Source organism: Amblyraja radiata, chromosome 3 (assembly GCF_010909765.2).
Source record: "Amblyraja radiata isolate CabotCenter1 chromosome 3, sAmbRad1.1.pri, whole genome shotgun sequence".
In the NCBI taxonomy this organism is placed as follows: Eukaryota; Metazoa; Chordata; class Chondrichthyes; order Rajiformes; family Rajidae; genus Amblyraja; species Amblyraja radiata.
Window position 1 is genome coordinate 39,408,735 of NC_045958.1, and position 15,928 is coordinate 39,424,662.

Sequence of the window (15,928 nt, forward strand, 5' to 3'; positions counted from 1 at the left end):
CCGTATGCCCAAAACACTTAGGTTCAAACCTCCTTATAATAGGAATTAATAAAATATGATGAAAACAACTGATGAAATAAATTAAATAAAGCAGAATAGTAATTAACTTACTTGAGTGTGGCATATTTTTTGTAATTCTCTTAAAGTTTCTAATAATTCCACTTTTTCCTGTTCGAATGCCTGCATTTGCTCCTGTGTTTCCTTCAACTCCACTGCTTTTTGACTGAATAATTCTTCATCTGTAGCCAGGCTATCCTGAGGAAGATAAACAGTAAAACCTAGGCACAAAACATGATGAGAGCTACCAAGATTCACTTTAAATATTGTTTATATTTAGGGGACCTAAGATGGCGCCTTCCTGCAGCGACATTTTGCCAGCGGCACAACAGAACATATTCAAATATAGTATTTCTGAGCTCACCTGTATCAAATAATCTGCAGAAATCAACAATGTAAGTAGCGAGCTGCATTTAAATGCGTTAGCGCTACTGTGAACTCCCGAAGATAGCGACTGTAAGGGAATCCCCGATCAGAGGGGAATCCCCGACCTCACGGAGGCACGCAGTTACAGTAAATATTGTACCTGTAAACACCGGGGACGCCTTCATGGAGTCCGGAATTGAGGCCGTCGGGCAGGATCTCCCAGCAGCAACGGAGCTGGAGGAGCCGACTGTAAGAGAATCCCCGATCTCAGGGGAATCCCCGACCTCGCAGAGACTCGCAAGTACTGTATCTTTAAACACCGAGGAGGGCTTCATGGAGTACGGAAACGTGGTCGTCGGGCAGGACGACTGGTAAGACTGAAGCGTAGGGGATTTCGGCCCCCTCTCCCTTCCATCCTACTGGCCAACGTACAGTCAATTGAAAACAAAGTGCAATCAAGGCTGCTTTACCAAAGGGAGCTGAGGGAATGCCCTGTGTTCTGTTTCAGAGAGACATGGCTCACCCCCAGCTCCCCAGACTCAGCGGTCCAGCCTGAAGGGTTCTCCATCCACCATATGGACCATACGCAGGCATCTGGGAAAGGGAGAGGAGGGGTCGTCTGCCTCATGGTCAACTCTGCATGGTGCTCAGACGTGGCAGTCCTAGCCAACTCCTGCTCTCCACACCTCGAACATCTGGCAGTGAAGTGCCGTCCCTTCTACCTACTGAAGGAATTCACCTCCATCATCCCGACCGTGGTCTACATACAGGCAGACGTCCGTCTGGCACTGGAGGAGCCTGCACGCCATGGTCAACAAGCACAAGACGGCTCACCCCGAGGCATTTATCACCGTAGCCGGGGACTTCAACAAGGCCAACCTGAAGAAATCGCTCCCTGACTTCCACCAACATGTCTCCTGCAGCACCAGAGGATCAAACACCCTTGACCACTGCTACACAACCATCAAAGATGCCAATCGCTTTATCCCACGCCGTCACTTCAGAAAATCCAACAATTCAGCGGTGCTGCTTCTTCCTGCATACAGGCAGCAACTGAAGAAAGCACCCCCAGAGGTGAGGACTGTACAGAGCTGGTCGGGGGGGGGGGGGGGGGGGGGGGGGGGGGGGGGGGGGCAGAGGAATAACTCCAGGACTGCTTGGAGTCTGTAGACTGGGCAATGTTCAGGAACTCCCCAACGGACCTGAATGAATACGCCACAGTCGTTACAGACTTCATAAGGAGACGTGTGGAGTACTGCGTTCCAACAAAAACCTTCCAAATGTTTCCTAACCAGAAGCTTTGGATGAACCATGATATCCACATTCTTCTGAAGGCAAGATCCTGGGCATTCAGGTCTGGCGATGCAAAGGTCTATAAGAAGTCCAGATACGACCTTGGTAAGGCCATCAAAAAGGCCAAAAGGGACTTCTGCTCTAAGCTGGAGGATGAGACGGATGTTCGGAAACTGTGGCAGTGCTTGAATGCCATCACCTCCTCCAAGGCAAAATCGGGAGGCGGCTCAAATGACAGCGAAGCATCACTCCCTGACGAGCTCAATGCGTTCTACGCACGGTTCGATAGGGAGAACACTGATGTGCCTTCCCGAGCCCCTATTCGCTCTGACGGTGTTACAGTCATAGTCACAGAGACCGACATCTGAAGATCCTTCAGGGGGGTGAACCCTCGGAAAGCGCCTGGACCTGATGGTATACCCGGTCGAGTTCTCAAGACCTGTGCAGACCAACTGGCGGGAGTTTTTGCAGACATTTTCAATCTCTCACTTCTGAGGTCTGAGGTTTAAGAGGGCATCAATAATACCAGTGCCCAGCAAGAGTAAGGTGACGTGTCTCAATGACTATCGATCAGTGGCACTAACGTCTGTGGTGATGAAGTGCTTTGAGAGGTTTGTTATGGTGCACATCAACTCCTACCTCGACAAGAACCTCGACCAATTACAGTTCGCATACTGCCACAACAGGTCAATGGTAGATGCAATTTCACTGGCTCGCCACTCCGCACTGGACCACTTGGACAATAAAAACACCTACGTCAGGCTGTTGTTTATAGACTACAGCTCGGCGTTTAATACCATCATCCCTTCCAAGCTGGTTACCAAGCTCATGGAACTGGGCCTCTGCGCATCCCTCTGCAATTGGATCCTCGACTTCCTCATCCACAGACCACAGTCTGTTCGAATTGGAAGAACCACTTCATCCTCAGTAACAATTAGAACGGGAGCACCTCAAGGCTGCGTGCTCACCCCCCTGATTTACTCACTCTATACCCATGACTGTGTAGCTGGTCATAGTGCAAACTCCATCATCAAGTTCGCCGATGACACCACTGTGGTTGGACGAATCACAGATGGGGACGAGTCAGAGTATAGAAGTGAGATCCACCGACTGACCAATTGGTGCCAGCACAACAACCTGGCCCTCAACTTCAGTAAGACCAAGGAACTGATTGTGGACTTTAGTAGCGGAAGGATGAGGACCCACAATCCTGTTTATATCAACGGGTCATTGGTAGAGAGGGTCAATAACTTCAAATTCCTGGGCATGCATATATCAGATCTTTCCTGGACCCAGCACACTGATACAATTGTAATGAAGGCACATCAGCGACTCTACTTCCTGAGAAGAATACGGAGATTCGGCATGTCGAAGAGGATTCTCCTAAAATTCTACAGGTGCACGGTAGAGAGCATTCTGACTGGTTGTATCGTGGCCTGGTTCGGCAACTTGAACGTCCAGCAGCGAAAAAGACTACAAAAAGTTGTGAAAATCACCGGCTTTGACCTCTCCACCGTCGAAGAGATCTATCGTAGTCGCTGCCTCAAAAAGGCAGCCAAAATCATCAAGGACCCACACCATCCTGGCCATACACTTATCTCACCACTGCCATCAGGACGAAGGTACAGGAGCTTGAAGACTGTAATGTCCAGGTTCAGGAACAGCTTCTTCCCCACAGCCATCAGGCTATTAAACACAACGAATAAGCTATGAGCTCTGAACTGCAAAACACTATATTATTATTTGTTATTTGCACTATATTTGTTATTCATTGAACTTTTTCTTTTTTTCCCCGTTATATACAATGTTTACATATTCACATATTCTGTTGTGCTGCAGCAAGTAAGAATTTCATTGTCCCGTCCAGGACATATGACAATAAAACACAATTGACTCTTCCTAAATAAATCAAGGTAATTCAAATCTATTTTCATTGTTATTCACTAAGTATTTATGCTAACAATTATTTTACTTCAAATTATTTCATTAATCATTCATTTTACAACATGTCTCAAAGTAAATTAATGGGACTATAATCACCTGTTCTGTTTAGTCATTTTCTTCTAATTACAACACAGTGATTTTATTGCAACCCATCGTCACCAAACTCACAAAAATTAACATTCAATGCCTCCTATCTCAATCTTATTTTGGAGCATTTTAAATTAATGCCATCAATTTTATACTCTAATTATTTTTGACAATTCTTAATTACAGGTGGGTATTGATCATAAGGCTCATTTTACTGTACCTGGCATTTCTTCAATTCTCTTTTCAACTGAAATATTGTAATGTGAAGAGAATCTTGTCCTCCATTTCCAACTACACTCTCGACACCATTTGTGTCAGCCAATTCATTTTGCAGCTCCTCTACCAGATTGAACCACTCCTCTATTTTTTGCTGTTGGCTTACTTTCAAACTATTTGTATCTCTAACTTCCAAAAGGAAGTGTAAAGCTTCATCTATGCAATGTTTATAATTATAGCTTTCCACTTGTAGATGGGCCATCTGCTCTTCCAGATAATTGATCCGTTTTTTGTCCTGACTTAACAAGTCTTGTGAAGTTTGGTTGGCATGAGTAAGTAGATTTGTCCGTTGATTCTGCAGCGCCTCCCGAAGTGTTTTAATTTGTAGTTCCATTTCATCTATCCGATCCCAGTCCGGGTCATAATTTACAATCGGTTTATTTCTTATGTCTCTGGCTCTATTGGCATACTTTAGAGTGTTAAGGGATTCATCAAAGTTTGACGATGAAGGGCTAATGCAGGCGATCATTGTAGTTTTGGCATTCCCTCCAAGAGAGTCCTTAAGCAAACGAGTTATCTTAGTGTCTCTATATGGAATGTGTATACTTTTTCTCTTTGGGTCTCCAAGAGCACTAATCACATTCCCAAGAGCCAAGAGACCACTGTTTATTTGAATTGATTCCTTAAATCGTTCACCAGTGTTCCCTGTTTTCGTAACCCTTTCTGAACCGGCAAGGTCAACAAAGCAAAATTTGGATGAGATCAACTGAAATGACATCCGTGATTCTTCTATAATATTTTCACTATTATTATTTGATTGTGGCTCGTTTTTAGGCCGTTTTTGATTAAGGTACATCGTGAAAATGGCATGTGATCGGCTGGAGTGTTCATTCATCTGGGTGGTGCCTGTGTGACGAGCTGCATTGCCAGACTCCAAAAGACTTATCATTTCATCTGCTGTCTCAATCTCACACTCCTTAGCCCCAATGATCACTAGAATAAACAAGGATATAGAAATAAATTTTTGCTACAATATGTTAATCAGTCTTTTGAAGGAATAACAAAACAATTGGTTTGATATTACTTTACATTGATCGTTCCTTGTGCGAGAATTCTGATGGATTGCTAGTCTTTTAACAGTTTCAAGGAAAACTGCACTGATAAAGGTGGTCAACAAGCGTTATTTTGGATTAAACCTATTTTTGAGAAAACATCAAAAATGTTCAGAATTGCAAAAATAAAGTATACAAAGGGATTTAATGGATCCATAACCTTGTGCCATTCTTCTTTCAAAGTCAAAAAGCTGCAGATGTTGTAATTCTGAAATCTATATTACTAAAAGGCTGATCTTGACCACTTCCTGTTGTTCTGTATATTGATTTAAGAAAAAACGCTGCCACTTACGGCTGTGATTTTTGGCCATCTTACTCAGTCCCCCTCCGCTGCGCAGGACTAAAGGATTTTTCCCATCGATAAAAAATAAAAGAGATATTAGTGTTTAAAAAATGTTGAGATTCTCTCTCCTGAAGGCCATGCCCCTTCTGGAGGGACTATAAACCCCGGAAGTGTTGAGTGCCTCAGTCAGTCTCTGCAAGATGGGGGAGCGAGAGGGTCATGTCTTTCAGTCTGAGCTGTGAATAACACTGAACACATGTCTACTAAACTGTGAGTGGTTTTACTGACCTGTCAGTGCCCTTAATGTGGTTTGAAAATATAGTTTGGAAATGCTAAAGCTGTGTTGCCTTTGGTTTGGAAATGCTAAAGCTGTGTTGCCTTTGGTTTGGAAATGCTAAAGCTATATTGCCTTTGGTTTGGAAATCCTAAAGCAGTGTTGCCTTTGGTTTGGATTGCCTTGCCTAATTAAAGTTGCCTTGCCTTCTATATAATTAAAAGTCTAATCTTGACCACTTGCTGTTTGCGCTTCATATTGATTTTAGAAAAAACGCTACAACGTACGGCTGTGATTTTTTGGCCATCTTACTCAGAGTCCCCCTCCACTCATCAGGTGCCATGGATTTTTCCCATCGATGAAAAATAAAAGAGTTATTAGTGTTTAAATGTTTTTGAGATTCTCCCTCCTGTCAATCACGCCATGAAGGCCACGCCCCTTCTGGTGGGAGGGGGGAGGGACTATAAAACCCAGAAGTGTGGGCGTGCCTCAGTCTCTGCAAGATGGAGGAGGGATCAGTCTGAAGAAGGGTCCCAACCCGAAACGTCATCTATCCGTGTTCTCCAGGGATGCTGCCTGACCCGCTGAGTTACTCCATCATTTTGTGTCTATGTTTGTATATTCCATGCTCTGCCTTTACATCAATCATTATTATAAATTGTGCATCTGGGGTTCAACTGATCACTGTTGCATTCCATTAGTAGTACTCTTGACCCTGTGAAAATTATCTTTGTTTTCTGTCCTTTAACCAATCCCCTATCTGTACAGAACAGACTCAATAGAGTTGGAGGATGACGGATTGACTACAATTAGCCAATATTAACAGGAATTTAAGACAATACTGTAGATTATCTCATGAAGCTGTTGATGTTTCTGAGAGGGATTGTCAGGGTAGATCTCATTAGGATGCCTTCTCTAGCTGAAGAATACAGAACTAGGGTGGATAGTTTCAGGACAAGGGTCAGCCATAGAGGACCAGATTGAAAATTCTCATTTATAAAGATGTTTATAAATCTCTGACTCTCTCTACCACAACCAGACCAGAAAGCAGTGCTGAACTACTATCTACCTCATTGGTGACTCGGATTATCTTTGATCGGACTTTGCTGGCTTCATCTTGCACTAAACTCTATTCCCTTAGCGTGTATCTATACAGTGTAAATTGGTCGATTGTAATCATGTATTGTATTGTCTTGCTGCTAACTGGTTAGCAAGCAAAAAAGCTTTTTATTGTACCTCGGTATATGTGACAATAAATGACAATAAAATTAGCTGAACTGAAAGGCCGTGGTTACAGTCATTGGCACTGCAATGACATACTGGCTAAGTTTCTGGATTAGTATTCAGATGAACAGGCAATTGACCATATGACTGCAAATCCCGCCAGGATAACTATGAAATTTATATCAAGCAATCAATTAATAAAAATTGGAAATGGAAAAGTTACATCAATAATGCTGGCTGTGGAAAGCCCATCTCAGTTATTGACATGCCACATAAATGAGCATCTGGCAGTTGGTCGGTGTTAAATATGATCCAAACCTCACAATAATGTGATTGAATCCTAACTGACCCAAGAAGACACTTAGTTAGAACAATGATTATAGTTTAAAAAGACAACCTTAGCAATAATATCCATTCTCTATGAAATAATCATTAAAAAAAGGTGCCAATGCTGTGATTGATGGATATTAAAAGAACATTGCTGGATTAGTTGTTATAAAGGCATTGAAAGTGATGTTGCATCCTGCACTTTTGTTTTTTGACACGTATGATGCAGATAATACCCCTTGTCATCTCCTCTAACTTTGTAACATTCTCCTTTCAACTGGCCAAGAAAACCCACTATGTGGTAACAGCAAAGGGATTGATATTGAAAATATCTAGTAAGTCAATCGGAGCCTTGGATACTGACTATTTCATACATTTAACTTTGAGCACGGAAGTGCAGGAGGTGAACTACTGCATGAGTTATCTACAGGGGGAGATGGTACCCTTGGGCCAGTTCTATGAATTCTAACTTGTACTGCAGTTGATATGGAAGAGTATTACTAGAGATAAACTATAATTTGACTGTGTGTTATTACTGTTCCCCAACTTCTGTGTCCAACAAGGGTCCAATAACAGATTATTTTGTTACTTTTAATGAATTTATACCGGAATTTAGAACTAACAATGTAATCTGATATTTCTTCTTCTGGTTTCTATAATCTAAGTGATCGACAAATCCACAAAAAACCGTGACAAATCCAGCAATCTACCAAAATATGGTAGAAAGGGATGTTGTTTGTACACTTAAAAATACTTGGTTAGAAATCTTTTAGAATTTGAGCATATTTATCACAAATATATCACAATGCAATCAATAAACTAATGACTTAATTCAATACTATTGCATTTCAATAGAGAAAGAGGCTCATCTATGACACCCTGTAGAAGAGAAACACATCTGGACACAGTCTAAACATTCATCACCTTAAGATAAAAAATATAATGATAAATACCAGCAGTATCTCTTAAGAAATACGATAAAGGAAATAAACAGGTCAATAATTAAACCTGAACATCAAAAAAGTAAGGTAAGCTACTGGGAACCAATCAGACACCCGAGCAGTATTGTATTAAAAGTGTAACTCCACATTTTCCTGTTCGACCATAAATGATGAAGTAACAGGTTGTGTTGCAATTAAGGATGAGAGAATGCAAACATCAACTTTAATAAAATTAGTTCATTGCTTGAGTTAACTTAAAAAAACAATTGAATTACCTGTGTTTCCTTTTTCATCTTCTCGAATATGGATGTCTTTGCTGGTGCTTTGTAACTCCAAAAGGTCCCGTAGTTCTTCTTTATACACTTCAATGTAGGATACTTTCACATTAAAATCTATATTATCATTTTCCATAATGTTTTGGAAGATCTCATTAATGGCACGTGGAATAATCCCTTTCAACTCATCAGAAAATGAGGCTTTAAGACATGAAAATAAAAATAAATCTGCTTAAATTTCTAACATGTTTACTACATATATATCACAATATAAATAATAAACTGCATAACTTAATCCAATCCTGTTTTCCTGAACTATAAATAACCTTTCTGTTGCAGATTTGGTGAGGGTTGACAAGGCGACGTGGTAAGTACACAAAACAGCTCAACACCATTTACCTTGTAGTACATGCTACAAAAGTATGCTCCATGATCTGATGCATGCTGGTGGGTACATGGATAAATTGTGTGCATGCAGTCTGTGATTTACTCAAATACCCTAAAAATACAAATTCAAAGAATCAGAAAATATAGAATCGGGGAAGGCTGTTTGACCCATTGTGTCCCTGTTCATTATCAGCCTTACTCTACTAAATATGATCAGATTTTCTGCCTCTACCACCCTTTCAGTTCCAGACCCCGACCAGCCTCCGGGTTAAAAAACTCTCCTCGCAATCAGTCATCAATCTTTAAATCACCTTTTATCATCAGTAACTTTACACTACTATTTGCATAAAAGATTATGGCAATATCTTTATGACTGTCTATAGTTGTGACTTTTTTTTACATGTTATCAGTGTACCTAGATTCTAAAATGAAAATGAATGTTATGGAGGATCTATTACAGTTGTCCCTTCAATACAGGATGAGATTCCAAATAAAACTCCCAGAGAAAAATAGGGGAACTGCAGATGCTGGTTTACAAAAAAAGACACAAAGTGCTGGAGTTACTCAGTGAGTCAGGCGGCATCTCTTGAGAACATTGATAGATGGCGCTTCACACTCCAGTCTGAAGAAGGGTCCAGACCCATAACGGCAACTAAAAATAACTTCTAGTCTAATTAACCCATTCTTACTGAAAATCAAAACATTATTATGGCAATAAGATTGCAATGTTTTGTAATTAATTAAAAATAATGCAATCAAGAGTACTTATTTGGCAAATGTTAACAATCTTATTATTAATTCTAAAATTTCATTGACTATGGCGATGTAATTTATCAGTAAAATTACACCTATAGTGGATTCTAAGCAACAATTACTGTACATATGTTTCTGTTTCTGAGAATTTCTTTATTTCCCTTTGACCTTTGAGTTGCAAGTCTATGGATGAAAGTCTAGTGTCCTCCAAACTACTTACCAATGTCTCTCCAGCATTACAGTTGTGTAATGGACTGTCCACGTTAATACTCCTACCTTATGGAGAAGCTTACCTAAACGTAAGAATTACAGGTAAGAACTTACCTACATGTCCACCTCCAATTGTGTATGTTTTTCCCGATCCTGTCTGTCCATAAGCAAAAACAGTGGTATTGTAACCTTCAACTGCTGATGTCACCAAAGGCTTTACACAGGCTGAGTATACATCTTCTTGTGATGATTTTTGTCCAAATACAAGATCAAATGTGAAAGCACGATCTCTCCCAATCACAACCTGTTGTGTGTTTGGAACAACTCGAACACAAACTTGATGGTTGTGAAGGATCTCTTTTGGAAGGAGTGGCCGAATCCTCACAGCAACTTTGACTGCAATTTCTTCCATATTGGAAGGCTGAAAAGTTTGATGTTTTAAAAAAACTCTTCTACTTCTGCGCATCCATTTGAAGGTTATTTTTCTTCTACGTCCAGTTTTGTGTGCACTTAAAAGAAAAATCATTCCACTTTAAAACTTTATGACAGTGACGGATAAGTTAACTGTACCACAAAGGAAAATAACCTTTTTTTTAAATTGACACTTTAAAGAGATAATAAATATGGTGGATGGAGTAGCAGAACGGATGGAGGAAGTGAAGAGAATTCTGCAAATACTGAATTTTAAAAAGCATTTTAAAAAGAGAAAAAATGGTTAGGAAGGAGGAACAGAAAGGCTTTTGAAAATAGTTAGGATGGGAGTACATATGAATTAGGCACAAGAATACATATAAACATATTAATTAGCAGCAGGGGTCCATCATTCAAATCCTCAAGCCACTTCCTTTTTTCTTTTAAAATGGATTTTTTAAATATTAAAAAATGCTTAATGTATTGGCACTCCTGACAACTTTTTTGTTCACATATTTACAGTTGGCATCAAGTGGTTGGATGACACAAAAATGTAATTAATCTATCCATTGTGTATATTAATGAATTGCATATAATAGCAAAAGAAACAGCTGCAGGAACTCAAGAGATCGAGCAGCATCTGCAGAGGCAAATAATTTTGATATATTGGGTCAAGATCCCTTACATCCACGGATGCTGCTCAACTGGCTGAGTTTATCTGGTAATTTATCCTCGGTAATAAATCCTATCGAGTAAGCCTTTTAAGGTACCCTATCTCTATGTGCTGCCTCTTTCAGAAATCTGGGGCCTTTACACCAAACTCTCTGTATACCTCATTTCTCTCTGGAACCCTGACATTCATTGGATGAGAAAGTGGGATTACATAGAACTAGTGTAAACAAGCAATTGCGATTGGCGAGGATTGGGCCTCCATGTAATATCTCTAGACTAAACTACAGTGCCCTCCATAATGTTTGGGACAAAGACCCATCATTTACTTGCCTCTGTACTCTACAATTTGAGATTTGTATTTAAAAAAATGGCCCCATAGCAGAAGCGTCCACGTCGCGGGGCTGGAAACTGGAAGTATCCTGAGCTAATTCTGCTACCACCATCAACTATTGCAACAAGTGATGGCTGCCACTGATTGTCGCCGGAAGTTTGCGTCCTTTTCAGGACGGACGATGACAGCGATGTCAACATTTGAAACATGGAAGATGGATACAAAAGAAGAAGAATTTTAAAAATTACACGTGGTTAAAGTGCACATTGTCAGATTTTATTAAAGACAATTTTTATACATTTTGGTTTCACCATGTAGAAATTGCAGCTGTGTTTATACATAGTCCCCCCATTTCAGGGCACCATAATATTTGGACACATGGCTTCACAGGTGTTTGTAATTGCTCAGGTGCATTTAAATGCCTTCTTAATGCAGGTGTAAGAGAGCTCTCAGCACCTAGTCTTTCCTCCAGTCTTTCCATCACCTTTGGAAACTTTTATTGCTGTTTATCAACATGAGGACCAAAGTTGTGCCAATGAATGTCAAATAAGCCATTATGAGACTGAGAAACATGAATAAAACTGTTAGACACACCAGCCAAACCTTAGGCTTACCAAAATCAACTGTTTGGAGCATCATTAAGAAGAAGGAGAGCACTGGTGAGCTTACTAATCGCAAAGGGACTGGCAGGCCAAGGAAGACCTCTACAGAATTATCTCTATAATAAAGAAAAATCCCGAAACACCGTCCGACAGATCAGAAACACTCTTCCAGGGTCAGGTGTGGACTTGTCAATGACCACTGTCCGCAGAAGATTTAATGAACAGAAATACAGAGGCTACACTGCAAGATGCAAACCACTGGTTAGCTGCAAAAACAGGATGGCCAGGTTCCAGTTTGCCAAGAAGTACTTAAAAGAGCAACCACAGTTCTGGAAAAAGGTCTTGTGGACAGATGAGACGAAGATTAACTTATTTCAGAGTGATGGCAAGAGCAAAGTATGGAGGAGACCATGTATGGAGAACTGCCCAAGATCCAAAGCATACCACCTCATCTGTGAAACACAGTGGTGGGGGTGTTATGGCCTGGGCATGTATGGCTGCTGAAGGTACTGGCTCACATCTTCATTGATGATACAACTGCTGATGGTAGTAGCATAATGAATTGTATAGACACATCCTATCTGCTCAAGTTCAATGAAACAAATGCCTCAAAACTCATTGGCCGGCAGTTCATTCTACAGCAAGACAATGATCCCAAACATACTGCTAAAGCAACAAAGAAGTTTATCAAAGCTAAAAAATGGTCAATTCGTGAGTGACCAAGTCAATCACCTGATCTGAACCCAACTGCACCTCATATTTCGTTTGGGTACCCTAGCCCCCAAAACAAGTATAAGCTAAAGATGGCTGCAATACAGATCTGGCAGAGCATCACCAGAGAAGACACCCAGCAACTGGTGATGTTCAAGTTCAAGTTACATTTATTATCACATGCACCAATTGGTACAGTGAGATTTGAGTTACCATACGAATAAAAACACAATACACAATAGAATTTAACATGAACATCCCCACACAGTGGAATCAACGTTTCCTACTGTGAGGGAAGGCAATAAAGTTCAGTAATCTTCCTCTTTGTTCACCCGTGGTCGGGGTCTTTGAGCTCTCCTCAGTTGCCGCTACGGCGGCCCAATGTTCCTGCCCTCTCGCCGGGATGATCGGAGCTCTGGCGTCGGAATGGAAGAACACACTCAGCGGCTTGGAGTTTCTGAATCGGTCACATCTTACCAGAGTTCGTGACTTCCGAGTCCACAGGCCGAGCTGGGCGGAGATTCAACACTGGCGATCCTCGGCAAAAGATCCCAGACCTCCGCGATATTAAAGTCAGCGCCGCCACAGCTAGAAACTCAGCAGACCACAGCTCCACAGGGTTAATCAGCAGGCCCAACACTCCGGAGCTACAACACAGGCAATCCCCAGCAAGGCATCGTCCCGTTCCGCAATGGAATTCAGTGCTGTGCCCGCTGCTGAAGCTCTGGCCGGTCTCTGGCAGGAAAGGCCGCGCCAATCCAGTTGGTAGGCCGCGAGGGGGGGGGGCCGAAGATGCCACTCAGAGAAAAGACGCATCTCGTTCCAGGTAAGTGACTGGGAAACAGTTTCCCCCTATTTCACCCGCCCCACCCCCCCCCCCCACATAAAAAAGACTAAGAAACCTTTAAAACATACTTTTAGACACACAAAAAATAACAAAAGGGTGAAAGGACTGACAGCTGCTGGCAATGCTGCCACACTTGATGGCGCCACCCGATGGGAACCCTGATGTCCATGAATCGCAGACTTCAAACAGTCATTGCATGCAAAGAATATGCAACAAAATACTAAACATGACTACTTTCATTTACATGACAATGCTGTGACCCATCATTATGGTGCCCTGAAATGGGGGGGGGGGGGGGGGGGGACTATGTATAAACACTGCTGTAATTTCTACATGGTGAAAACAAAATGTATAAAAATGGCCTTTATTAAAATCTGGCAATGTGCACTTTAACCACAAGTGATTTTTTCTATTACAAATCTCAAATTGTGGAGTACAGAGGCAAATAAATAAATGATGGGTCTGTCCCAAACATTATGGAGGGCACTGTAAGTCCTGACATGATGTTGATGAATGATGGAATAAGCTTGAAAGGCCAAATGTCGCCACTGTCGCCTTTTTCCTGTGTTCTTATCTCTGTCAATATAGGCTATTAAGTAATTATAGAGCTGCTGTCTCACAACAAAGACCCAGGTTCAATCCTGACCGGATTCTGTCTGGAGTTGGCACAATCTCCCTGTGATTATGCGGGTTTCCTCTTCCCACATCCCAAAGACTTGCAGAATTGCAGGTTAATTGGCCTCTGTAAATTGCTCCTATTGTGCAGGGATAACATAGAATGTGTGAGTGGGTGATTGATGGCCAGCGTGGACACAGTGGTCCGAAAGGCCTGTTTCCATGCTGTATCTTTCAATTTAATTCAAAATGTAAATTTGTAAAATCCAGCTAAAACAGTTAATTCTATTTTTAAAAGAGTGATAAAGCAAATCCAAGAAGCTGGTCCAAATACTTACGATACTTACACAATAATCATGATCAAAATAAACCTCTTGCAATCCATCTTATCATATATCCAAGCCTTGGATATCTTTGACCTGACAGTCATACAGCATGGAAAAAAGCCCTTCGCCAAAACTTGTCCATGTCGACCAAGATAACCTATCTAGCCTGTCCCATTTGCCCGTGAGTTTGGCCTACATCCCTCTAAAACTTTCCTATCCAGTACTTTGCCAAATGTTTTTACTGAAACTGCTGAACCCCAAACATAATTTGCCCATTCTCCTGCATAAATGCTGCCTGATGGGATGAGTTCTTTCAGCACTGTTTTTTTCTTAAGCTTCCAGTACCTGTAGTTTCTGGTGTCCCCTGGATATCTTAGCCCGCCTTCCTCAGAAACAGCTACCATGACTTACCAAGTCAACATGGATTTATGAAAGGGAAATCTTGCTTGACTAATATTCTGGAATTTTTTGAGGATGTGACAAATAAAATGGATGAAGGGGTACCAGTGTATCTAGACTCTCAGAAAGCCTTTGATAAGGCCTCGCACGGGAGACTGGTGACCAAAATTAGAGCACATGGTATTGGGGGTAGGGTGTTGACATGGATAGAAAATTGGTTGGGAGATAGGAAGCAAAGAGTAGGAGTGAACGGATCCTTTTCAGAATGGCAGGCAGTGGCGAGTGGAGTGCCGCAAGGCTCGGTGTTGGGGCCGCAACTGCTTACCATATATATTAATGATTTGGAAGAGGGAATTAGGAGCAACACTAGCAAGTTTGCGGATGACACAAAGCTGGGTGGCAGTGTGAACTGTGAAGAGGATGTTAGGAGGTTGCAGGGTGACCTGGCCAGGTTGAGTGAGTGGGCAGATGCGTGGCAGATGCAGTATAATATAGATAAATGTGAGGTTATCCACTTTGGCGGCAAAAATAAGGGGGCATATTATTATCTCAATGGGGTTAGGTTAGGCAAGTAGGAGGTGCAGCGAGACCTGGGCTTCCTTGTACACCAGTCACTGAAAGTTAGCGTGCAGGTACAGCAGGCAGTGAAGAAAACTAATGGAATGTTGGCCTTCATAACAAGAGGATTTCAGTATAGGAGTAAAGAGGTTCTTCTGCAGTTGTAGAGGGCTCTGGTGAGACCACATCTGGAGTATTGTGTCCCGTTTTGGTCTCCTAATTTGACGAAGGACATCCTTGTGATTGAGGCAGTGCAGCGTAGGTTCACGAGATTGATCCCTGGGATGGCGGGACTGTCATATGAGGAAAGATTGAAATGACTAGGCTTGTATTCACTGGAGTTTAGAAGGATGAGGGGAATATCTTATAGAAACATATAAAATTATAAAAGGACTGGTCAAGCTAGATGCAGGAAAAATGTTCCCAATGTTGGGCGAGTCCAGAACCAGGGGCCACAGTCTTGGAATAAAGGGGATACCATTTAAGACTGAGGTGAGAAAAAACCTTTTCACCCAGAGAGTTGTGAATTTGTGGAATTCCCTGCCACAGTGGAAATCACTGGATGGATTTAAGAGAGAGTTAGATAGAGCTCTAGGGGCTAGTGGAATCAAGGGATATGGGGAGAAGGCAGGCACGGGTTATTGATTGGGGACGATCAGCCATGATCACAATGAATGGCGATGTTGGCTTGAAAGGCCGAATGGCCT

The 15,928-nt window shown here is 41.7% G+C and overlaps 1 protein-coding gene across 1 annotated transcript in view; it reads right to left on the reverse strand.

Moving 5' to 3' along the window:
- The window catches only part of kif27 (kinesin family member 27), an 81,264-nt gene that overhangs the window by 60,955 nt on the left and 4,381 nt on the right, over window positions 1-15,928 (reverse strand). The window contains 4 exon segments of the mRNA XM_033017640.1: window positions 112-255; window positions 3,968-4,956; window positions 8,400-8,600; window positions 9,864-10,258. Coding sequence (XP_032873531.1) covers window positions 112-255; window positions 3,968-4,956; window positions 8,400-8,600; window positions 9,864-10,215 — 1,686 coding nt within the window. The 5' untranslated portion in view covers window positions 10,216-10,258.